This window comes from Drosophila arizonae, chromosome X (genome assembly GCF_054131065.1).
Source record: "Drosophila arizonae isolate 15081-1271.41 chromosome X, UAZ_ARI_1.0, whole genome shotgun sequence".
NCBI lineage: Eukaryota > Metazoa > Arthropoda > Insecta > Diptera > Drosophilidae > Drosophila > Drosophila arizonae.
Genome location: NC_142927.1, coordinates 24,217,496 through 24,242,906, shown reverse-complemented (window position 1 = coordinate 24,242,906; position 25,411 = coordinate 24,217,496). Strand labels below are relative to the sequence as shown.

The following is a 25,411-nucleotide window of genomic DNA, read 5'->3' as shown; positions in this document are numbered from 1 at the left end:
ATGCTCGGCGAGAAGGCTAATAATGTACTTCACACTTCTCGACTTCCACAGAACAAAGTGCTGAATGTGGTGTTCTATGCGGGCCAGTCGCTGGGCGATACGAATCTGATCAAATCCGTGGATGTGGACCCAAAGGCGTGCGTGTGGATTGCAGCGAAGGTCAGCGACGAGAGCTGCACGCACTTTCGACTGGAGCTGCACGGACCGGAGAATACGTTGCGTGTACGGCAAATCAAGCTGCTCGGTCTGCCCAGCTGCCAGCAGGGCGGAGGAGCTAGCGGAGCAGCGGCTGTTGGGCCAGCCGAGGAGCTGTCCCATGCGCTGCTGCCATTGCCCATGGTCGAGCAGCGGGCAAACGTGCGTCTGTCGTACGCCTCACGCATTCAGCAACAGATCTGCGAGAGCGAAACTTTACGCGTGTTCCGCCTCATCACCGGCCAGGTGTTCGGCAAGCTGATCAGCAATGTGAGCGACACGGTTAATCCGAGCGGAGTGGCCTCGCAGGATGCAGCCAACTCGATGCTAGCCGATTCTCTGGACCTGCGCGAGCACATGGTCGGCATTCTGTTCTCGCGCAGCAAGCTCTCGCACCTGCAGAAGCAGGTGATTGTGCACATTGTGCATGCCATACGCAAGGAAGCGCAGCGCGCCAAGGAGGACTGGGAGCTGGCCAATCTGGCGCATGTGCTCAAGCAGCAGCAACAGCAGCAGCAGCAGTCCCCGCCAGCAGCTGGAGCCGGAGGAGCAGCAGCAGGAGCGGTCAGCTCTGCAGGGCCTGCCTCCTCCAGCGAGAGCAGCCCGGAGCGTAGCCGAGCGCCGGACACCTACTGCTTCGAGATGTTGAGCATGGTGCTTGCTCTATCGGGCAGCGTTGTGGGTCGCTCCTATCTGTCGCAGCAGCACGGCCTGCTGCGCGATCTGCTGGGCCTGCTGCACACGGGCAGCGATCGCGTGCAGCGGCAGGTGACGGCGCTGCTGCGTCGCATTCTACCAGAAATTACGCCGGAGAGCTTTGCGGAGCTGCTGGGCGTGCAGCGCTTGCCGCCGGCCGACTATAACATCGCTCACCAGAGCGCCAGTGACTTTGATATGAGTCGATTGGGCCTGTTGGACATCTTTCTGGCCGTCATTGCCAAATCGCTGCAGCTGCAGGTCAAGGTGAAGACCAATACGGCGAATGCAACGATCGGCTGTGGCTCGGCCAGTGGCCCCAAATCCGGCCAGCAGGAGAAGACGCCGGCATTTGTGCGACTCTGCAGCTCCTTGGATCTGTCCGTGCAGCTGTTGCGTACGCGCCCAAACACGGCCGAGCAGCAGCTGTCATCATCGGCCCTGGCCAACAGCGGCGACCCCTTTCGCTTTGATACAGCGCCCCCGAAGAAGGAGTCCAAGCGCAACTTGAACCAACGCTGGTTCCTGAATGGAGTCATCTCCACCAAGCAGGCGGAGAGTATCATTGGACTCATACGTGATCTGGCCAGCGTAAGTTGTTGTAGCTCACTCTCTCACTCACTCACTCACTCACTCAATCACTCTGTGTTTGTTCTTCCAATAGGGTAAGCTGAGCGAGAAGTGGTCCCAGATCACCAAGGCGGCCATTGCCGAATCAGTGCTCAATTTGACGCGACTGGAGGAGGTCTATCGCACACCGGAGCATTGCACAAAGACAGCCACGCTCTGGCTGGCTCTGGCCAGTCTTTGTGTGCTGGAGCGTGATCATGTGGAGAAACTGTCGTCGGGACAATGGTCCAAGCTCTGCGACACTCGTCCCATGTGTACCAATCACGATGACGGCGAGACGGCGGCCATTATCCAATGCGAGACATGCGGCTCACTCTGCGGCGACTGTGATCGCTTTTTGCATCTCAATCGCAAGACGCGCACACACAAACGCACGGTACGTCAATCAAGCAGCCTCATCGTTCAATTACCCCATCAATCAAGCAACTTTGTTGATTGGACCAAAGTCATTTATCATATCAATCACACATATAAATCAATGAATCATGCTCTATTGCCCTCAGCCAGAGCAATGTCAATCAATCTATCTTCAATCAATCAATTAAACAATCATGCGTCGTATACTTAAAGTAAATAGTATTCACATTATTATCACTCAAATAATCAATCAATTCAAGTAATCAATCACTTCAAGTAATCAATCAAATATGTATTTCTGTTGATCGTCAATCAATCAATCAATATAGCTTCGTCGCTCAAGAAGCAAGCGAATCGTCCATATGCTTCTGTAAATCATGAATCGAAATGCAACAAGATTATGAATATATTTAAAGCTTCAATCAAAATAAATATGCATCAATCAAATATGATTGATTAATGTATTTATGTTAAGCATCTATGTAAATACTTAGGGATTTGCAAAAAGAATCAACATCATTCAAGCCTTCAATCAAAACACATATGCATCAATCAATCAATTCCTTTTGTATTTTGATTGATGATTAAGGAAAGGAGTAAATCTTTAAATCCCACATATATACATTATAGGTGTGCAAGGAGGAGGAGGAGGCCATACGCGTGGAGCTGCATGAGTCCTGCGGACGGACCAAGCTCTTCTGGCTGCTCGCCTTGGCCGACTCCAAGACGCTGAAAGCGATGGTGGAGTTCCGCGATGGCAGCCACACGATCATATCCGGTCCTCAGGAGGCGGTGGGGCGCTGTCGCTTTTGCGGGCTCACCAGCAACTCGGGACTGCTGGAGATTGGGAACGTGTGCGCGGATGCCCAGTGCCAGGAGTACGCGGCCAACTCCTGTCTCAAGACCAAGCCGTGCGGCCATGCCTGCGGCGGTGTGGCAGGTGAACGCAAATGCCTGCCCTGCTTGCAGCACGTGTGCCATGCGCGCGAAAACGAACTGGCGGAGGAGCTGCGCGACCCAAAGCTCACGCAGGATGCGGATGACATGTGCATGATCTGTTTCGTGGAGGCGCTCTCCTGCGCCCCTTCCATACACGTAAGCCCATGTAAATCATCATCAATATACCTATTATATCTGTGTGTGTGCGCGTGTGTGTTTCCCTCTCTTTTCAGCTGGAGTGCGGTCATGTGTTCCACTTTCACTGTTGCAAGGCCGTGCTGGAGAAACGCTGGAGTGGGCCGCGCATCACCTTCGGCTTCTCGCTGTGCCCCATCTGCAAGGCGGACATCCAGCACCCTCTGCTGGCGGATATACTGGAGCCAATCAACGGGCTCAAGCAGGACGTCAAGCGCAAGGCTCTCATGCGGTAGGTTCAAATGGAATGGACAAAAGAAAACTATAGATCAGTGCAAATATCTCTTATAGCTGTAGCATCTCTCATAGCATATCCAAGCTAAGCATACACTCAAGTATAAGACTTAAGTCAAACTTTAAGCTCTATGAGAGAGCTGCCTAAACGATATTTGATTCTCAAGTATCTTGAGAAACTTCCCTATGATGCCCCGTATCGGACTTCCTATTAAAAACCCATTTCCCAATAGAACAGCTTTATTTTCTTATGCTTCTATAGTATTCAGCCTTTCATTCGCTAATGGTCTCCCATTTGTTCTATTCCCGAATCAGCATCAAGTACGAGGGCGTCGTTAAGGATACGGACAACAAGGATGTAACGCAGCTGGCAATGGATCGGTATGCGTATTACGTTTGCTTCAAATGCCAGAAGGCCTATTATGGCGGCGAGGCGCGTTGCGATGCGGAAATCGGGGAGAAGTTCGATCCCGAGGAGCTCGTCTGCGGTGGCTGCTCGGATGTGGCCAGGGCGCAGATGTGCCCCAAGCACGGCACTGACTTCCTGGAGTACAAGTGCCGCTACTGCTGCTCGGTGGCGGTGTTCTTCTGTTTCGGCACCACTCACTTTTGCGACACGTGTCACGACGACTTCCAGCGGCTGACGAACATACCGAAGATCAAGCTGCCCCAGTGCCCAGCCGGGCCCAAGGCCAAGCAGCTGCTGGGCGACGAGTGTCCCTTGCATGTGATGCATCCGCCCACCGGGGAGGAGTTCGCACTTGGCTGCGGTGTCTGTCGCAATGCGCAAACATTTTAGCAACTGCGTGCCCAAAAGCTACGACTGCAACTGGTGCGGCAGGATATGTCGCCAGACGAGGAGAACGACGAGGAGATGGAGGGGAATATGGAGAAGGAGGAGGAAGCTGAGGAGGCGACGGAGCAGGAGGATCAGCTCAAGAACTCTTAGAAGCATTTGCATACTTAGAGAAAGTGAAGGATAGAAAGAGAGAGAGAGAGAGAGTTAGAGAGGGAGAGAGAGAGAGGGAGAGAGGGAGAGCGAGAGAGAGAGAGGGAGAGTGGGAAAGCGAGCTAGCAATTAGGGATAAACATACATACATACATATGTATGTAAATTCCCATATATAAATATGAATATATATTTTTTTTTATATCAAAATAATGAATTATAATTCAAAAGTTGCAATTTTTAGCTATATTGTATTTAACTAAATTATTTATTTATTGTAATTGTAATTGTAATTGAAATCTAAATGGCATTTGTTTTGCTTTAACTCAATTGGACACACACACATTCACACACACACACAAGTACTTTTAAGTAGGCTCGAAATGAATTGTTTGTGGTAATTGGAATTGATCGAAAGGAAAATTGGAGGAAAAAAAAAACAAAGCGCATACACTGAGAGAAATTCTTAGGCGTTTGCACATTATTATTTTTTTCTTTTCATTGAAATTCACAGACTCTCGTATATTATTGATCAGAATGTAAACAAATTTAATGCGAATGAGATGAACAAATTATTGTAATAACTAACAAGATCAAATTTATTATAAATGTGAAGAAAGAAAGGAACAGAAAGATAAGCAAATGTAATTAAATACAAATAATGCAATTATATAACTCAATGGAACACATTTTGGTCTTTTATTGAAATTCGAATCGAAGATCTCTGGGTACAATGTTTTCAACATTTTACCAGAAGTTTAAAAGGGGAAGCAAAACGGAAAAAATCTTTTAAAAACTTCTTCTTTTTATTTCAACATAAAATTTGTTATTTAATATTTTTGCTGATTGAGATTCATTATCGTCTTATATATTAATACGAATGTAATTATTAGGGGGCTCGTAATAGCTATTGCAGTATTTGTTGTTTGCATTCGTAATTAATATCTGAAATATTCTAGAAGTGGACAATTCGTGTCGGCAACATTTTCCAAATTGCCTAAAAGGATTTCTTTAAATTCTCGCCGAACTCGCCAAATATTTTCAATATATATTTTCGGCCATGTAACAGAGCTTTCCCTTTATCATAAATTGAAATGCGAACAAAAAATCAAATACATTTCCACTTTAAGAAATTTACTTTCCACAATTAGTCATAAAAAAGTTTGGATTTGGGTGCTGAAAAAAATTAGTTTCATTAAAAAAAATACATCTTTTTTAATTTGATTTCCGATCTACCGTATCGGATCTCTATCTACGTAGATAAATCTCTCTCTATCACATGGCTATCGTTCCGAAATGAAACTCTTTTTATTTGTAAATTAGCACACAAGTCCTCAATATAGTTATTAGCTTTCTCCAACCATATGTTACATACATAAGCTGAAAGAAACAAATATGTAAGGCATAGACGTCGGTCGTAACCTTGTTCAGGAGAACATATACAAACGTTGAGATGAAATCTTTGGCTTCTCACAAACCAAATACCCATGCTTTTGGCTGAATGGGTATCATCCTCCCCTACTTATAGACCCATATTTCCAAAATAAGAAACATTTTGTTTTTAAAAACATGTATGTATTTTTTGTTTGTCTTGTTTTTTGTATTCCTTCTCCTTTCCTTTTTTTTTTAATCATAATTTTTGACCTTGTTTTGCGTATTTGTTTTTGTTTCTTGCTGTGTTAGATGTATTTCTTAATTTTTTTTCTTTTTTTTTTTTTTTTTTTTTGTTAAGTATTTCTCATAATGAATGCATACGAGCAGTATTTTTGTGGGTATTTTTGTTGTAAATTTTTATGCTTGCTCAACATAGTCAAAGATTTATTAACATGGGTGTGTAGGTGTGTGTGTTAATATTAATGCAAATGTCATAATATTAATTTACTATACACATTAATTACAGCATTAATTAATTGATTTACTCAAATAAATTTTACAACTATTCTTTAATCGGCTTGTTTTTTTTTTTGTTTTTTTTTTTGGTTTTATTTTAATCATATCTTTTCTTTCGTTTTTTGTATTTGTTTTTATATTTTATCAGTTGTTCATAAGTTCAGCTTTGTTTTGTCCAAGCGTTTTTTTTTTTTTTTTTTTTTTTGGTTTTGTTTCATTTTTTGTGGATATACTACCTAAATATGTAGTCTCTAAATTTTTCGAGCATAAATGAACCAAAAACAAACTCAGTATCTGGTATATATATAAACTATTTTTTAATGTATTTTTTGTAACTTTTTTTTTTTTTAATTTTTTATAATTCTTTATTTTGTAAATATATAAATAGGCAGCTTTATCATGTTGAAAATAAAAAAGGGCGCGTATTCCAAATAATTTTGTTGTTCCTATGCAATATTCATATTGTATATTCTATACATATATCTGAATTATGCTCATCAAATTGGTGGAAATTGTTTAACGTTTGCTTTATTGGTTTTATATAGTTGTTTTTGTAAAATTTTGGTTCTTTTTCGTGTAGAGACTAGAGACTAGTTTCTAGCACATTACGCATAGTATTTATTTTGTAATTTTAGTATATTACCATTTTCATAATTACTTGTTCGGTTTTGGTTTGCTTGCCAGAAAATGTTTGGGTTTCATAAAAAAAAAAAAAAAAAAAAAAAAAATTAGGCGTGAGTTTGGTATATATTTTAGTATCTCTCCAAGTGTTTAAGGCTTTGGTATTATATAAATATATGTATATATACATACATATATGAGTGTGTATATAATTGTATAATTTAATTACAATTGATTTTGTTTTTGTGTACATAATTAACAATTAATTAAGTGGCGTTTGCTTTTTGTTTTGTTTTTATTTATTAAATTTTAGTATTTGTCAGTTGGTATTTCATGTTAATATCTTGTATTATTTCTTGGTAATTTTTGTTATTAAAGATCTTCGCTTAGAAAAAAATTCTGGCGTATAAAAGCTTGTTAATTTGTTTTTGTTTTTTTCGGGTTTATCTGTGTAAGCTTTAAACTGGTTTTTGTATGCGGTTTAGTATCTATATATGTATATATTTTTGTTTGTTTGCTTGTATTATTTTCAGTTTGGCGCTTCTAAGCAGTTGAAGCAGCTATCTCTATGTGTAAACATGTATATATAGTGTTTAGATGTACTATATACATTCGATCTCTGGCATAAATTCATCAATAGGCTTGTAATACGTCTTCTTCCTGCGTGGTAGTAGTTAGTATTTATGAGTATTTAGTTGGGTGAGCCTGACTTTTCAGTTGTTTCGAGTGTGTGAGAGTTTTACAATTCCTCGAAGGTCTGGTGTATATATAGGTATATATAAATATCTCTTTGTTTCATAAATGTTGTCATTTTAATATAAATTTCGACTAAATATCGCGCGTATTTAGCGTGTTCTATAAATTGTAATTGCACCTTAATTTTGCTTGGGATTTTTATTCAGCTTATTCTTTTTTTTGTATTTTTTATTGTTTTTCTTTTTAAATATTTTTATAGGTAATAAATTAGGTGTTCTTGGTTAGTTGTTTATCATAAACGTATAAGGCTCTGAGTAGTTAGCTTAAAAAACTTCTAAAAAAAAAAAAACACACACACATTATGACAAACTAAATAAATACTAAATTGGTATTTTAAAATATTGTCGCTGCGAGCTATGAGCTGGAAGCGAAAGCGTGTGAGGCCAACGCTATTTATGGTTGATCCATTTCATTATTTTTGTTAATATTATTTAAATTTAAGTTTATTCTCTCGGTATTTTAAGTATTCTTTTTCTATTAAATGTAAAGAAAAGTAAATTAATAAATTCTCTCAAAAATAAAAAAGAATGAATAAGGAAAAGGAAAAGGAAACTGTTATACAGTTAACTAGTACCGCTAGTCATTAGATCTATGCTCTATACGTTTGTAGGTAAGTACTCCGTCCAAAACTCTATCGTCGTATCTCCTGGTATCTAACATATTGTGTAAACTAATTTGTAATGAATGCATTATTATAGCTAGTTGAGTCGTTCCATCTGACTAGTGCGCCTTAAGCTAAACCGTGTGGATTTTTCTATATACTCATAATTGTTTTGAATTTCGTGTAGCTACTAAGAAAAAAAAGTCCTATATGTATGTATACTATGTAACTCTATAACCCTTAACAGCTACACTAGACTATGTACACTGAGCCCGTCGCTAGTTAACATCCATGTATATACATATACATATATAGATATATGCACATATACTTTGGTTGGTTTTTTGGAATTGTTCTAAACATATATAACAACAAAGGTTTGGTAAACATTTTCTGTATCTTTACTATCAAAACGTTCGAATGGATATACATGTATATGTATGTGTATATATAATTCCGTAAAATTGAAAACTATGCCGTATTTACAAACACTATCATAATTAAATGTAAGTCAATTTGTAATACCACTTGAATTGCTTTTCGGTTGCTTCTTTCTTCATCTTGTCTTGTCTTATTTTTGTTGTGGTTGTTGGTCGAATCTGAATCTGGGGAACACTTGCTCTATGTCATTGGAAATTGTTGTTGTTGTGGAATTCTCTAGGCCAGACTAAATATAACTAAGTAAAACTAACTAAGTAACAACTCTCTACAGTTCCGAGCGCGCCGAGTTCGTTTCCGGGAAGACAATAGTTCGTATTGCTTTATGTGTCTTGAGGGGGTCGTGTGTGTTGTGGTGGTAAAGTCTCTACAGCTAGAAACTAGTAAAAGCAAACTAAGAACTTAGCGCATCTGAATCTGAATCCTTCAAGTGGAAAATAATTCGCGACTTAAGCGACTTAAACGTTATGAAACCTTTTTGTGTCTGGACACATGTCAAAACAGAACGTGAACAAAGTGTTATATCTTTAAGCTTGCCCCTTTAACTGGGGCTTAACGAGGGCTTTAACAATTTGCAATATTTCAACATTTGAATATTTTATAAACTATAGGCAAGCCTTTTGTCGTGTTGCATGACGAACAGATATTATAAATGTCTTAAATAATTAATTTTAGTATTTCTTTTTCCGCTTTATCACAAAGTATGTATTTTGTAAATGTGTGTGAGTAAATGTTAGTAAGTGTGAGTGTGAGTGTGAGTGTGAGTGTGTCAAACAATTGGAATATTAATTAACATTTGCAGTATTTAAACGTAGCTCTTAATATTTGCCTGCCTTAAATTGATTTACTCTTTTCAAGTTATTTAATTTAAATATTTACATAAACAAATATATATATATATATATATATATATATATATATATATATATATATATATATATATATACATTTTTTTTACTAATTTAAAGCATCGCAGCATGAAATATATATTATTTGTTATATACATTGTTTTGTTCTTCTTTTTTCTGTATAAATATGTTTATACAAATGTTTTTATTTATTTATTTATTTTTTTTTTTGTAATATCTTCTGCTTTTTGTTTTGAACAATTTCTATTTTTGGTTTGTTTCTTTGTTGTTGTCGATTGTCTTTTCGTTTTTGTGTGTTGTCGTCTCTGTTTGTTGTGGCTGGGATCTTTCGTATAGTTAGTGTTTGCTGCTAATTGTGTTTACTTACGTACCCCATATTAGGTATACCCTAGAGCGAGCGCTTAAGGCGTATATACATACATAGGACGGGTATCATGAAATACACACGACTGGGCACCAAGCCGAATCCAGCTTGGGCCAAGGCTCTGACTGCAATGGGCATCTCGAAAATGTACGCCCAGCAGAATTGCGAAACTTCTGAATAGCTGATTCCTAGGGCTAGCTGAAAGGATCGCAGGCTAAGGCTGTATTCCTTTCGATATCTATAGCTTGCCTGTGTTACTAATGCATTTCTATCTGAAGCAGTCATTGGCTATATTTTTTTGATTTCTTTGTCCTCCTAAAAGTAGGCAACAAAAGGTTTTCTAGGAGTGAAACTAGGTTGGAATATTTATCTACATAGAGCTGCGTTATCATGATTAACATATAGAAAAGCAAAGTTTACTGATTAAAAATTGAATTTATGATCCATATATATATATCAAACTAATGCTCAATTCTGCTGGGATCGGCTCTAAGTAACTATAAATTTTCTTGTTTCGGTTCTTCTGTTTTATTTTTTTATTTTTTTAATTTTTGTTTTTACCTATGGGCTTTTCCTAAGCACATCCTACTTGTATGTACAATTCACTGGCATTATTTGCTGCTTGCCTGCTTTAGCTTTTATCACAAAAATATTAATTTACATCATGTATGCACACACACACATATATGTATATCTATGTAAGTGTATATGCATATGTATGTGTGGGTGTGTGTGTGTGTGTGTCTGTACGTGTGTAAGTGTAGTATAGCTATTTAGTTCGGCTCTGATCTGATCTATAATATTGTTTGTATATAAAGGTAAATAATTGCAGTAAATGTAGCAAATTCGTAAGCAATATGCTTTATGCTTAATGCCCTAATTAATATTCATAAACGAGCATCACATGATTGAGCTCCATCGTACATCATATTATATCAGATACATCAGATAGGTGCTTTCAAAATTTGTACCGCTAGCAAATGTTGCCGGGGAAGAGAGAGATAGAGATAGATAGATAGAGCAATAAGTGCACGCGATAAAAGTGTGTTAGCAAAGACACAGAGAGAGGGAGAGAGAGAGAGAGAAAAAGAGAGTGTGAGGGGCGAAAGAGAGAGAGAGAGAGAAAGAGCTGTTGCTTTAAGCGCCAGAGTTCGGGTACAAAGACAGTTAGATATCGTTAGACATAGAGAGAGAGAGAGAGAGAGAGAGGAACATACAGATAGAGAGAGAAAGAGTGAGTGTAGGTGTATCTACAATTAGTTATACCTTCATGTACATCATGTATACATATATATTTATATATATATATGTATATCCATATATAGTCATACATCATATAAGTAATTAGGCATAGTTCCTATTATGCATATCTACGGACTACGGACTAGCTAAGCGTATGCGTAGGCAAACTCTGAATTTGTCGAGTATTATTGCTCGAAGCTGCTGCTATCCGCCGACAGATGGCGCTCCAGTATTTTTGGCTAGAGGAACTCGCGCTTCACGCTCCGTCCGCTGCCCGTTGGCGTTGTTGTTGCGCTTGTTGCTGTGGTCGTTGGCGTCGCTGCACCAGCGGGCGGTGTGCCCGCCGATGCTGTGGGCGTGCCAGCGACACTTGACGCCGTCAACTGAGCGGCACTGAAGTCCTCCTCGAGCAGGCGCAAATGCAGCAGCTCGGCAGCGGCCGATGGACTCGTTGCTGCTCCTGCTCCTGCTCCTGCTGCTGCTGTTGCGGCTGCCGATGACGATGCCGCAGAGGCAGACGCAGATGCAGACGCTGACGCTGTCACGCTCGTCGTACCAGATCCAACAGTTACAGTTGCAACAGTCGCACCCGCTAGCGTTGTGGCCGTCACGGCGTGTGTCTGCTTAGGAGGCGCCGGTGCTTTCCTGCTCTTTGAGCGTCGCTTTTTGAGCATCAGCGGCCCCAGGCCGTTGCCTCCCGCGCCAGACACAACTTGGACGCTTGGATTTAGTAGACCGCTGCCAGCGCCAGCGCTCGCCGATGCTGTTCCTATTCCTGTTCCTGTTCCTGTTCCAGTTGCTATTGCTGATGTCGATGTGCCCGCGCCTGCGGCTGTAGGCGATGAGATGGTTATCACAGTGTCCACGGGCGTGGTGACCGTAGCGGTTGTTGGTGCAGCTACCGCTGCTGAGGGGCCGCCGCCCGCGCCGCAACCCGCACAGATCTCGTCGCCAGGTGTCGTTTGACCGCTGCTATCCATTTGAGGTGCCAGCCTCTTGACCAGCTCACCCAGCAGATCCTCGATGCGGCCGATGCGCTGCTGCATGCGCTGGAGCTCCAGCCGCACATCCACCTTCATGTCCAGCACGGTGGCAATGAGATCGCGCTGTGCCAGCGTGGGCGGTGTCTCCCGCAGCCCCGTATCGTACGTGTCCGATGTGGTTGCCCTCGAGCTGGCCATCTCGATCTGTCGCTCCCGCTCCAGCGCTAAATTACGCTCCTTGACGCCAGTCGCCGCTGTTGGAGCACCTGTCGTGCCGCTGGCACTGCCGCCTGCTCCAGCGGCACCCGCTGCGGTGGCTGTTGCTGTGGACGTGGCTGTGGCGGCTGCACCGCCATCGATGACCACACGACTGTCCCGGCTGGGTGGCGACGAGTCCACCTCGCCGCCCTCGTCGATGGTGTCCTGGCGAGCGAGCGTCGCCTGGCTAGCCTGCAGCTTGGGCGCCTTGGGGAATACCTGCAGGGTGACGTATTGAATGGATGCATAGCGGAAGATGCAGAGGTTGACAGTTGGACAGATTGACAGGTTGACAGGTTGACAGGTGGATAGATTTGAAGGTGGTGACAGTTCGATCGATGACAATTAATAGCGAGCGAGCGGGTTGGGTTTTCATTCGTTTGGTTTCAGTTTTAGTTTTAGTTCAAGGAGATAGGAGAGAATGAGAAAAGTGGATTTACAGTTATGTTTGGTTAAGTTGCATCAGTTTGGATTTGTTGTTGGCATTCATTCATTGGTGATGGTTGTTGTGGTGGTGATTATTGTTGTTGTTGTTGTTCATTGCAAAGGTTGTTCAAGGGTGTTAAGCGTGCGATTCCAATTGGAGTTTGTTTTTGTTCGATTTGCAAATGGCGCGCAAATTTGTGTTCAGCGTCCAATTCAAATATCGAATTCAGATCGATGTTGTTGTTGTTGTTGTTGTGGTTGTTTGTAGTAGCAAGGCAAGCAATGTTTTTTGTTTATTGGCGTAGTTTTTGTATCATTTCATTTGCAAACATTCGGTGAGAAATAAACGAAAAATAGAAACAAATCAATCGCTATTAGGTCGCAAGAAACTCGAATTTGCTATCGTGTTCAGTGCATATGCACACGTATGCACGCACACACACACACACACACTATATAGATTTGTGTGTGCGTGTGTGCATACGTGTGCGGGAGCATAGCAGCGCGCTAGACAAAAATAATATTAACTAGAGGTGGCACAGGCAGTACGGCGACGCATTGCTGGCACGAGCATAATATCGATAGCCACATGCAAATCGGTAGAGAATATCGCATGGCTGCGATCGGCACTAGAGTTGGGCACAAGTCGTGTCACGGCACGACATCAACACGTTGTTTCGAGCGTGCTACTGTGAAGCACATACAAACTATGTGGATAATAATTGAATGAATTGCGAATGAAAAAGTCGAAATTCCGAAAGCCATACAAGTTCGTAATTTAAAAAGTAATAAAAAATTATAGTCAAATAAATTTAGCGAAATAATTTGCAGACATTCCCGACGAACTTGCTATATTTTGTCGTGCTCGTTTCTAAATCGTGTTGTGTCGGCTAGCAAGGGCATCCAGCTGGCGCCTAACTCGAAGGTGCATTTATTCAAATGTGTCGCTGTGCTGACTGCTTTATTGTACATGTGTACAGTGCAGGTATCGATAATTGGCTATCGATAGCGATAAACGTGGTGTGTTTTGTTTTGCTATGGCTATGGTGAGTAAAGCAACTAAATATCTAATTGACTTATTCTGCTAGCAATCAAATGACAAATGATCAGTAAAAACTTACTTTGCTTAATTGTAAATGCTTTATTTATTGTTTTAGTTTTAGTTTAATGGTTTTGATTTTGATTACCGAACGTAAAAGTCGACAACCAATCGAATAAACGAAATGAAAGCAAAATGGCGAAGAGTTGGCATCGAGAAGAAAGAACAAAACGAAAATAGGTGAGCATTAAAAATCACTGCTAAACGATATGTTCAATAAAAATTGTGTGGCAAAAATCGGTACAAGAATATCTCAAATAGAAATCGTTTCGCGTAACGCTTTGAAGAGTTTCTTGTATTGGTTTTTGCTATTCAAAAATTTGTAATATTTGTTAATTCTGATTGGTTTGTTTGTTGTTGTTGTTGTTGTTGCTGATTATTGTTTTGTATCGCATTCGTATTCGTATTCGTATTCGTATTGTTAACGGTAATTACTTTATTGCCTTGTCCACCATTGCTACTCGAAGTACTACTCTGCCTCGCTTGGGCAGTGCTCTCACGCAGACTTTCGCGGGCGCTCAAACTTCTCGAGACGGCTACCTTGGCGCTCGTATCGCTAGCTGAATCGACACTTGAACTGCCCAGAAGGCGTCCCCATTTGCTAGCACGGGTACTACGTGCAGATGGTGGACCCGATGAGGGCGAGGGTGATGGCGATGGTGAGGGTACAGCGGCGGTAGTTAATATGCGTGAGTCCTCGGTTAATGTTAGTTTAGCGGGTAGCTTCTTGGATGGGTTCATAGATTTTGGGTTTGTTGTTTGGTTTGTATTTGTAAACGAGCAATTGAAAGTTTTTGGCGAGCACAAGACAGCAGTTATTTAAAGAGAGAGCGTGGGAAAAAGAGAGAGAGAGAGAGAGAGAGAGAGAGGGAGAAAAAGAGAGAGAGAGAAAAGAGAACGGAAAAGAAGAGAGTGTGTTGTGTTTCGTGTTGTTGTGGAGGGGAGGAAGCGGAATCGGATAAATATAGAGATTACAGGGGAGGGAGAATTCAGGCAAGGCAAAAATTAGAGTGTTGTTTTGAAAGTGTTTGAATTTTGTGAGTTTTCAGTGTTGCAAAACGTTTACATGTTTAAGTGTGAAGGTTAAAGTAGAGGGGTAGGGAGGGAAAATAATTTACAATTTTTCGTTAGTAATATTTTGTATCAATTCAGCCAATGTTCAATAAATTTTATACAATTCGAGGCAGCATAACAAAACAACAGTTTCACAACAACGGTATAAATAGAGATAGAAATAAAAAAAAAAGAGAGAGGGAGATATTTATATATGGGAAAAGAGTGTGAAAGCAGTATATGTGGAAGTGGGGAGTTCCGAGATATTGAAAACAAGCGTGAATGTGAGATTAGGTAAGTGAATGGATCGAGCGTATTTACGCGTGTGAGAAAGAGAGAGAGAGTAAGATGATGGACGAGAGAGAGAGAGACACAGTTATGCAGTTTATGTTGTCAGTAAGAGCGTAAGCATGTTAATGGAAGATAAAGAAAGATATACGACGAGCATAAGTCAATTGTATGCATTTGATATAACAGTAATACGATATTTGTAAATGGTTAACGGTTAACAGTTTAACAGGTTAACGGTAAACGGTAAACGGTAAACGGTAACGGTAAACGCTTAACGGTGCCAGCTTGGCCACATGGCCCAACAAACCTGAGCTGTGGCTGTGGCTGAGCTGTAGCTGTGAGTGGATTAGTAACGATAATGCTTCGATAAAAAATATAACGTTAGTTCAATTACTCGGTTAATAACAAATGTGGCAGATATACACAAACACACAAATATATATATATGCGCACAAAAATTAAAAGACACATTTAATGGATTTATACTAAGTTAATAAAATAAAATAAGAATGAAACAAAAATGAAATGGATAATAATCGAAAAACGATCGAAATTCGATGTCGAGCTAAAACATGAAATGCATAGATCGCATCGAAGCTCAATCAGAGGAGGCTACACACAAAAAGCTCTACAAGACAGAGGTAGAGAGAGAGAGAGAGATATATATAATGCGCTCTACTCCCTGGCTTATGTTTTGAGCGAGCTCTCATTAAATGGGGAAACAAAAATTAGTAACTAAATAGGATTAACGGTAACGTTGACAATAGAACACAAAACACACACAAAAGCATTGCACGGAAAACAACGGAAACAGAACACGAAACGCATGGGAAAATGAGGGTAATTTACACACTAACCTTGGTGCGTTCAACCTCGCCGTCGCCCTTCTCGACATCGCTTTGACCGGAGCCGACCAGTTCCTTGCTGCCCGCCTGAACCTGGGGTGTACGCCGGAATTTGGAGAATATTTTGCGCACGAGATGATCCTGATTCTGGGGCAATTGCGGCTCGTTCTTACGCCGTTCGGCCAATTCTTTTTCGCGCTTCACATCGGCCACCTTGCGAAAAATCAGTCGATGTCTGAGATTGTAGGTGAGCACCAGATTGCGTGCAAAGCTATTCGCAAATGCCGAATAGAAATCGAGGACTTCGAGCAATTTATCACGTTTGATGGCATGCAAATCACAATAGGTCAGTGCACGCACATTGGCGGCACTCTGGCCAACGGCCGAGTCCTTCCAGAATTGATCGCCGAAGACGTCGCCTTTGCCTTGGATGGGATAATTATCGTAAATTGTTTCTTGATTTGTTATACATAGCGATTGATAATTGTTTTTACATACCCAATATTGCCACCACTTCATCGTCCTGTATTACCTCCAGACTGCCAGTCACAATAAAGCAGAGGCTATCGATACTCTCGCCGGTATGATAGAGGAGATCCCCGGGCGCCGAGTGGGACATCATGAAGTGCATCGCTAATGCGCGCAGACAGCCATCCGAGGCCAGACGAAATGCTGGATGCTCGTTAAATACTTTGCGATTTAGATGAACACATATGTCAGCCTTCATATCTTTCGGACAATAGTTTAGTACCTGCGAATTGTGAATGAGTTGCCAGTTGCGTTGTGTGCTCTGCTACTCAAGATATATTCACACGCTAACCCGCAATCCCGCCGTACTGGGGGGATCGCAAAACCCTACTTGGTCTGGGGCTTCAGGAAAGGCGGGAAATTCTCTTTGGGATTGTGGAACAGTTTACTTGTGCTTTACCACCCAACCAGGTGAGTGCTAGCTTATGGACACGTACGGACATTTGCCTGAGGGCTCTGGATGATTGATTGATTAAGTAATACACAATAGACAGAGAGAACAAGAGACACACACAGAGAGAGAGACAGAGACAGAGAGAGAGAGAGAGAGAGTCACACACACGCACACATACACTAATACACATATACAACATTGAACAGTGTACAAAAGTCCTATGTGTGTGTGTTTCTGTCTGATTATTCTGTGTAGTGTTCATATCTACGTATATGTATATATATGCATGTACATATATATAGGTGTATATGTATACATGTATATATCTATATATGCATACATATGTGTATGTGTGGGTGGAAATCGGTTGAGTGTGTGTGTGTGTGTGTGTGTGTGTGTGGATTGGTGTTTCTGTTAGTTAACAGACCTCCAATTGGCTGAAAACCTTTACAGACGCGCATTATCCCAACTGAGTCGAATTTGGAATCGGATTGCCTCTTCAGAGTTGGACTAGCAGCCTTATTCAACTGAGAGTTCAGAGATTAACTGATTACGATTAGAACTGGAATCTTTGCGTTCGAATATCGTTATCGTATATCGTTATCGTATATCGTTATCGAGTATGTTAATCAGCTGTATCATGCATTAGTAGTTCTTTCAATATCGGACTCAGATCAAGTAGCTTGTGTTAAATCATGTTTAGATTGGGACACCAAATGGAACCGTTATCATTTCTAATACTACGTCTGCAAGGTTATTTCAGAGTTCGGCTTTGGCCGATTTTTCACGTTTTTCATGTTTGTGTTGTTGTTCTTTGTTTTCATTGAAAATTGTTTTCTCGAATTGCGGCACAAACTACAGTCAACGAAATAGGTATAAAGGTCAGTTGCTTTGCTTCGGCCTTGGCGTGGGCAATTTATGAATTGTTGATGTAAAAATTAAATATTTTACTCTATTTTTATTTAAACCAAACATTTAAATATTTAATGGCGTTTGGTTTAAGTTCATCTAAAGGCATGAATTTGACGGACGCTTTTCGTTTTGGCACGGATTTAGCTCACGCGCATCGAATGATAAAAAACAGAGAATAGAATTTTGATTTTTTAATACATGGTTTTTTTTTATTATTTTTTTTTTTTAAATCAAGTGTTAGAGGGGTCTGACTGAAATGCCAGAGATACACAGAGAAAGATAGAAAAAAATATATAGAGAGAGAGAGAAACAGAGAGAGAAAGAGTGACACACACAGAGAGTGAAGGAGAGAGAAAGCTTACCTCGACCTCGACCTTGACCTTGACCTCGACTTGGACTTGGACCTGTAGCTGTGGCTGTGGCTGGACCTTTAGTCGGATCTGTACCTTTACCCTTTAGCAATGTGCTTCTGTTTCTTCTTCTTCTTCTTCTCTTTTTTCTTTTGTACCATTTTTTAATTCACACAGCTCTTGATTCACTTAAATTTAAACTTTGTATGCGTCGTTTTTGTGAAAATTCTTAACTACCTCTAAGTTGGCAACAGAATGAAAACGTGCCAATGGCATATTTCAGTCTTGTCGCCCAGTTTTCTTCTATTTCTTGTTATTGTTTGGGAAAGCGTTTGATTTAAGTTCTAATGTTTAGCTTGGAGCGTTTGCTGTGGATGCGAGAAGCGATTTGAAAATAACAGCAAAAACAAAGCAAACAGCAGCGAGCAGCGAGCAAATGGCAATGGCTAAGCAGTTTTCCCATTTTCATTTCGAAAGTACTTGAGAAATGTGAAGAACTTTGCTGTAAATTTCTGTATTTGCATATGTGTGTGTGTTTGTGTGTGTGTGTGTGTGTGTGTGTGTATGTATGTGTTTGTGTCTGAGTTGGTGTGTGTGTGGATGTGTGTCTGTCTGTCTTTGTGCTGTAAGCCGTGTGCTGTGAGCCGTGTGCTGTGTGCGTGTGCTTGTGGCAAGCCTTGGACCTTAACTACAGCAACTGTGAGCCAGGCCAGAGCCCGAGCCAGAGCCAGGGCCTGGGCCTGGGCCTGGGCCAGGGCCACACTATGCACTTGTTAGCGAGAGCAGCGAGTGAGTTATGTGGGCAGCGATAGAGCAGACAAATATGTTGATAAGCACTGAGATATATGTGTGCATAAGCCTGAGACATTAATGGCCATTTATTGTTTCAATGTTGAAAGTGGGAAAGGAAATTAAAAATCTATTATCTTGATGTGGATAATTAAAATAATTGAAGATATTCGAGTATATGTTGAATTGCAGGCAATCAAGTTGGCCCATTCTAAATGACTAGTTGTAGCTAACGAGCAACGGTTAGCTTTAATAAAAAATACTCTTAGTATTATTCCAAAGAGTCTGAGAATTAAGTGAAAATACTGCTTCGTATATTGAGCGGGAAACAACAAATCTTACTCGTTGCATATCTATATTGCATAGCTGCTGAGTAAGTGTATGCAGCAAGTAACGAGTGAGCCTGATAACGAAGTGCATATGTGTGAGTCTGCTAGAGAATAATTCTGTCAATCTACTGCATATTGAAATAGCAGCAATTCAGAAGAGAACGTTAACTCGTTGCAATCAGTCCTAAGACGAGATTAAGAACTAGGCACAGTGACTTGCAAGGGGCCTGGCGAGTAAGCTCGTTACTCGTTGTCAAGTTCAGAATTCAGAGTGGGACTTACAAAGCAACGAGTGGCGAGTCAAACACTCGTTGCGCCTGCATTTGAGTGTAGCACTAAGAAAAGTAATACCAAAAAATAAGTGACGACAACTAAATAGCAATAACTGAATAGGCCTAGTAAAGTTTTGGCATTTAAGAGATTGAAGAGGATGGTAGACATATATATATATGTATATATTTGACGATCTGTACATTGATGACTGTTATAAGCAATATTCAGTTGGCGTTTTTCTAGTTGAGAAGATTATGATTAGATAATGTAGCAGCAAAATTATGTTTTGATGGATTCTTATAATGCTTGGCGTATGTGGATCGCAAAGTTCTACAAGCTCGTAAAATGCATAAGCAAAAACACTACGTAGACTCTACCATCATACAGCGAACTACTCGTCTTATTCTGAACAATACTTCATAGTCCATTACACAAGTTCCTTATTATTATTATTATAAAATTTTTTTTTTTTTTAAGACAGAAGGGGGATGGCTGGGTGGCAGGTGTCAATGCTAGGCCGCACTTACCTTTTCGGTATCGAGGCCTTTGGTCATGGCCCACGTGGAGACGACATAGTCCATAACGCGTTCACTGAGCGCCTTGGGCACCTCGTGCAGCTTCATAAACTCGCGCACGTTGTTGAGCATGTCATGGTACTTGGCGGTGGCCGATGTCATTTGCTGTATTATCGTCGTCACATGACCAAAGATAGTCGCGTACAGCAGAGCTACAGTGTTTTATGAGAGCAGGCCCAGAGAGAGGGAGAGAGAGAAAGAGAGATAGAAAGATATTCGGCATTGTAAAGAAACAAGACTCGTTGCATTCACATACAGTGTGAGTCTGTGTGTGTGAGTGTGTATGAGTGTGAGTGTATTTTGTCAATGATGGAGCAACAAGTACAAGTACGAGTACAAAATGCCAACGAGTTGAGCACAGTTGCTAAGATGTAGAAACTACAGAGAGTTTCTCTACACGCTGATGATGAAACGCGCAAGCGCGCAGCTAGAACGGTAATAAATGCGAAGAATTGGACGAGCGACATACAAAGTTGGGCATTGAAAGAGATAGAGGGAGACAGACAGAGATAGAGAGAGAGAGAGAGAAGGGGGGGGGGGGGGGGGAGGAGAAGTAAGGCATGGAGAGACACAACTTATAGACATTACACAGGCGCACCAGGGGCTTGGCTGTTGAGGTCCAGGCCCTGTTTAATGGTTCGACGGTGCGTATGCGCAATATGCTTCAGCTGTGCGTCTCTATACATAGGGGAAAACAATGAAGTGGGACGAATCGAACGAATGGTAACTGATGCCATTAACAACTCACAAAATTGTAAATATCTTTATAGATTAACAAAAACTCACACATGGCGACGAATTGTGCAACTAGTCGTGTTATATTAGTTTTATTATTGATTATACGAAAGAAATAGATCAGGTATTAACAATCGACAATTTGCATCGTTGGTGTTGAGTGAAGGTCGAGGGAGCTGAGAGTTATGGTAGAGGTGTACAGAGAGGCACTACCATAGATGAGAGATGGCAAGGTCTGAATGAGCTGAGATGGCTTTGTTTGGTCTACACCAATTCCGGCAGTTATTAGTTCTAGCGGCGCTCTAATTGACTCTAGCTTTTGCAATGACAGTATATTCAAAAGCGTTGCGTGGGAGTAGCGGGTGTATTTTTTTTTTGTTTTTTTTTTTTTTTTTGGTTTTGTTATTTCATTTTATAGAAACTTTGACGCGGCAACGGAACGTGTTTGGACACAGCACCTGCAATGATCATCATGCAGATGGTGAACACCTTCTCGTTGTCTGTCTCCGCTGCGACATTGCCGAATCCCACCTGTGAAAAAGGAGAGCAAACAGTTTGAGGATTAATCACAAACATGGCCAAACGGTAGAGGACGGTCTTCCACTTTGCTGGCAACTGCCACAGAGACTTACCGAAGTCATGCAGGTCATTGTAAAGTACAGGGCCGTCACATACATGCTCTTTCTGGAGGGACCGTTGACGAGCTCGGGGCCCGTATCATTGCTCCAAATATACGAATACGGTGACTGAGTCACGTTCGCTAGCTTCCATAGCCAGCTGTATTGAATCTGGAGCAAGGAGCTAGAGTATAGGCAAAGAAACGGGCAAAAGCTCTTGACGGCCTGATGGCTTACCCCATTGTCCGCGTCGCTGCGTCCAATCGAATACCAGATGCAGGCCAGCCAGTGGGCGACCAGCATGTAGAAGCACAACAGGAGTATCAGCATGGCCGCACCATATTCCAGATAGCGATCTAGCTTGCGCACCACACGGCCCAAGCGCAGCAGGCGCACCACCTTGAGGGCGCTGAAGAGCGAGCCGATGCCGTCCTCGTCGCGATCGAAGGCATTGAAGACATCGTAGGGCAGGCAACTGAGCAGATCGATGATGAACCACGACTTCAGATAGTTCATGCGTATGACCTTCGGATCGCTGACCACCTCACCGCCGGGGCCCACAAAAGTGGTGTGAAAATTTAACACTGCCAATGAGTAAATGAGATGAGATCAGAAATAAGATTTGCTTCACCCCTAGCGGCAACTTACCAATATCTATAAAGAAGATAACATCCACTATCGAGTCCACAACGAGAAGGGAAACATCCTCTGAGGTTTTGTTTTTAAACGCTACATTATATGGCACCTGCAAGGCGACAAACTCAATTAGCCCAAGTCACCGACAAACGGACAATTCGTAGTACATAAATAGGGGGAGTTTTCCTGTGAAAGCGGGTCCTATGCCAATCACTGGGCAATTTTAAGCGGCTTAGTTATTATTGTTGTCTGTGCAACAGTTGGGCCAACAGCTGGTTGCCATTGTGTTATCTGTAATCCTTAACGTTGTTACGTGCCACTCACCTCCCCACCACCCCCCACCCCCCACCCCCCATCCAACCAGCGTCAAGATGTCAAGTGGCATGTTACAAGCCTCATACCCTGGTAGTTCTCCGTCATCTCCAACCCTCGGAGAATATTAATTTAAGCACATAAAGCATATACACGCCGTATGGCAGACAGACGCCGACATAGACGTAAACGCAAACATAGACGTAGACATAGGGGCGACCCCGTCGGACCTCAGAGCTTAGGCTCTGCCGCCCACCTCCGCCTAGGCACTTGGTCATGTAAATGTCTCTGCACTTGTAGCAGGACTGTGTAAGTGTCAGAGAGACGAGACTTTTATCTGATTTCTTGACTTGTGCTCGCTTTTATCTGGCGAATGGGTAAAGCACACTTAATGCAATCCCCCGCTCTCATTGAACGACCGCGCTCCCCTAATAGGCTGGCCATGTGCCCAGCAACAAGTGTCGAAGAAGTGCCCCAACGAGGCCAATTCGGTGGATGGCCACACGAATGATACAAACATTTAAATATTTACTGTAATTTTATTCGCTTTATCCCTTTGATGCCCCTCGTGAAGAGGGGAAAGTGATATCTGTTGGGGTTTGCTCGTTGAGCAAGGTTGACGGATATTTTTCTTGGAATGGTTTTTTTTTCAATTAGCTTTGTGGGGGACTTGAACGAAAGACGTATGACCGCCAAGAAATGGCAACTAGCAATCTAGGACTCTCCAATCCTTTCATCCCCAATTCTAGGCATGCCTAATCACATTATTATTGTAGCCTTAAAGCCAGCGCTTTTAAATGCATCGAATTATGTATTTACTTCGTGGCACTTTCAGCTCTAACAATATTTTCTTATATGTATGTTTTGACAGGCGTTAAAGTCTTAACAATCTTAAGCTCAGTCTGAGAAACTAAAACCCTCTCAGTCGGTTGCTGTCTAAGGCAACTTTGGCTTTGTCCACATTTTGAACGTATCCCAGAGTCGTCTCGGCCGCCTGCCTCAGTTTGCTTGGCTTAAAAGTTGCTTTTGGGGGCTAAGTCGAGCTGGGAAGCCGCAGTTGATGCTAAAGTTGGCAACAGCGACCAAATTTGACGCAGCCAAATTGCATTAAATAATAACAAAACAGAATTGTAAGAGCGTTGAGTGCGCTCGGCCAGTAGATGCCCTGTAGACGGCTAGGGGTTCCAGCGCGGATACTCATTCTGGCTTAAATATCTTCAATTTATTATAGTGATTCCGATTGAAATACATTAATCGATATTTATCGAACTTAGTTTAGTCAAGACTGCCAATCAAAGTAAATTAGCAACTTGACAACATTTTATATTCAACATATTTATTTGTATATAACCTTTTCTATGTAGGGCTTTCAGATAAGCCGCTTGCTTTCCCCAATGAAAATCGATTATTATCGAATTTGTGTAATTGAAGGAGCGCGCGAAATGTCTTCTTGGCACCTGTCACACACATGCAAATAACTTTTATATACCCCTCCTCTTTTCATCGTGTAGGGCATAGAAGCAATGTAAGAGCGATTGCAAGCGCAAAAGCAACAAATTACAAACTAAAAGAGCAACAAAGCAACTTTCGACCCCAACTCTCTGGAGGCTGCTGAGCTCTCGGTACGCACACATGTATGTCACTACGTGTGTGTGGCCGGGGTATATATCTGAGTCTGTGTGTGTGTGTGTGTGTGTGTGTGTGAGTTAAGTTGGCTGAGCGCAATTTAAGCGAAAATGTTAACATCTTGTTGACGGAAATAGGCACAATTTGAGTAGACAGCGAGGAAACAACAGCCGCCTGGATTTGAGGCATGTGGCATGTAGCGTGTGGCGTGTGGCATGTGGTGAGTGGGTGTGGTTACGCCTAAGTAGCTAGACCTATAACACCGTGCCCGAAAAACAAATGAGTCAGCTGCGACTAGCTGAGATGAAAATGGGCGTTCATAAACAGAGAAAGAGATTTGCAGGGTATTCTTGGAGTACTTTGGCTCAGTTGAAGACTTGCTTACAGTATGTTATAATTATTGAGCTACCATAAACAGTTTCTTAGTTTATTATAGAGAATATAGGGTATACTGTGGAGTAGAGTGTAGGGTAAGGTATACGGTAGGATTTGGGGTACGGCACGGAAAAGGGATAGAGTGGAAAACAGAAGAATGTATAAAGTAGTGCACGTGGAAGGTTGGGTAAGCTCAGAAGTAGGTTCAATGAGGGTCTATAGAGTAAGATAACGGTAAACTATAAACAAGGGTTTATGGGTGGTCATAGGGTAGGGTCCATACGGGGGTTAAAATAGTTTATTAAGCAGGGTATATTTGGATTTGCGCTATATGGGACACCTATTCTATATACGCTAGATGTTGTACTGTGGATTGACTTACCATGATGGCGGTATAAAATGTTAAACACAATATCACCCAGTCCCAAATTGCTTTAAATGCACAATAATGCAAGAGTATGTGTGGCGGTGTCTTGGGCGCTTCCTGTCTGTACTGGGGCATAATGTCCGCACTCAGTGACATCATCTGCCGCAAATCAGATCGATATATATCGATATATATTATATACATATATGCTTTTGAGTTCGTTTGGTACTCACGTGCGCCAGATTCGACTGCTTCGTTGGATCCTTGAGGGTTGGCAAATGCGCGCTGAACTGGCGGCTGCGCGTCACGGATCGCGCCAGTTTGGCGAATTTGGAGAGACCTAAAACTGGAAGGAATAGATTAACTGCTACGATATGGACAGACACGAACAGGCCACAACCAAGACAACAAAGAAACGAGTAGAGAAAACGAGAAAGAGAAAGATATATATACATATATATAAAAAGAGAACGAAAAGAAGTGGCAAAATATACCAAAAGACGGGCGATAAATCGACAAGTCGATAAAGCGATAAAGAAAAGAAGAGAAGCAATTGTTTAAAAATATATACAAACATTATTATTTATATACATATATTGTATTGTATTGGTTATATCGGTTCAGTATATATATATACAATGCGTAAGCGTGTGTGCGTGTTG

General features: G+C 41.7%; 2 protein-coding genes across 17 annotated transcripts in view; one reads left to right on the top strand and one right to left on the bottom strand.

The window, feature by feature from the left end:
• The window catches only part of hiw (MYC binding protein highwire), a 60,111-nt gene extending 55,472 nt beyond the window's left edge, over positions 1–4,639 (top strand). The window contains exons 18-22 of the mRNA XM_018015278.2: positions 52–1,482; positions 1,556–1,897; positions 2,509–2,973; positions 3,051–3,244; positions 3,562–4,639. Coding sequence (XP_017870767.1) covers positions 52–1,482; positions 1,556–1,897; positions 2,509–2,973; positions 3,051–3,244; positions 3,562–4,045 — 2,916 coding nt within the window. The 3' untranslated portion in view covers positions 4,046–4,639. The remainder of the gene's footprint in view (positions 1–51; positions 1,483–1,555; positions 1,898–2,508; positions 2,974–3,050; positions 3,245–3,561) is intronic.
• A 1,109-nt stretch (positions 4,640–5,748) lies between these two features.
• The window catches only part of eag (potassium voltage-gated channel protein ether a go-go), a 74,623-nt gene continuing 54,960 nt past the window's right edge, over positions 5,749–25,411 (bottom strand). For 5 of the 16 annotated variants that reach the window (XM_089475295.1, XM_018015248.2, XM_018015257.2 and 2 more), the window contains 12 exons: positions 24,983–25,116; positions 24,765–24,908; positions 22,082–22,178; positions 21,671–22,017; positions 21,449–21,604; positions 21,275–21,347; positions 20,034–20,233; positions 16,430–16,682; positions 15,944–16,356; positions 14,178–14,468; positions 13,765–13,782; positions 5,749–12,436 (listed from right to left, as the gene is read on the bottom strand). In XM_089475295.1, the coding sequence (XP_089331421.1) occupies positions 11,216–12,436; positions 13,765–13,782; positions 14,178–14,468; positions 15,944–16,356; positions 16,430–16,682; positions 20,034–20,233; positions 21,275–21,347; positions 21,449–21,604; positions 21,671–22,017; positions 22,082–22,178; positions 24,765–24,908; positions 24,983–25,116 (3,347 nt within the window). In that variant the 3' untranslated portion in view covers positions 5,749–11,215. The remainder of the gene's footprint in view (positions 12,437–13,764; positions 13,783–14,177; positions 14,469–15,943; positions 16,357–16,429; positions 16,683–20,033; positions 20,234–21,274; positions 21,348–21,448; positions 21,605–21,670; positions 22,018–22,081; positions 22,179–24,764; positions 24,909–24,982; positions 25,117–25,411) is intronic. The other 11 variants (XM_018015253.2, XM_018015258.2, XM_018015255.2 and 8 more) reach the window with 9 other exon arrangements.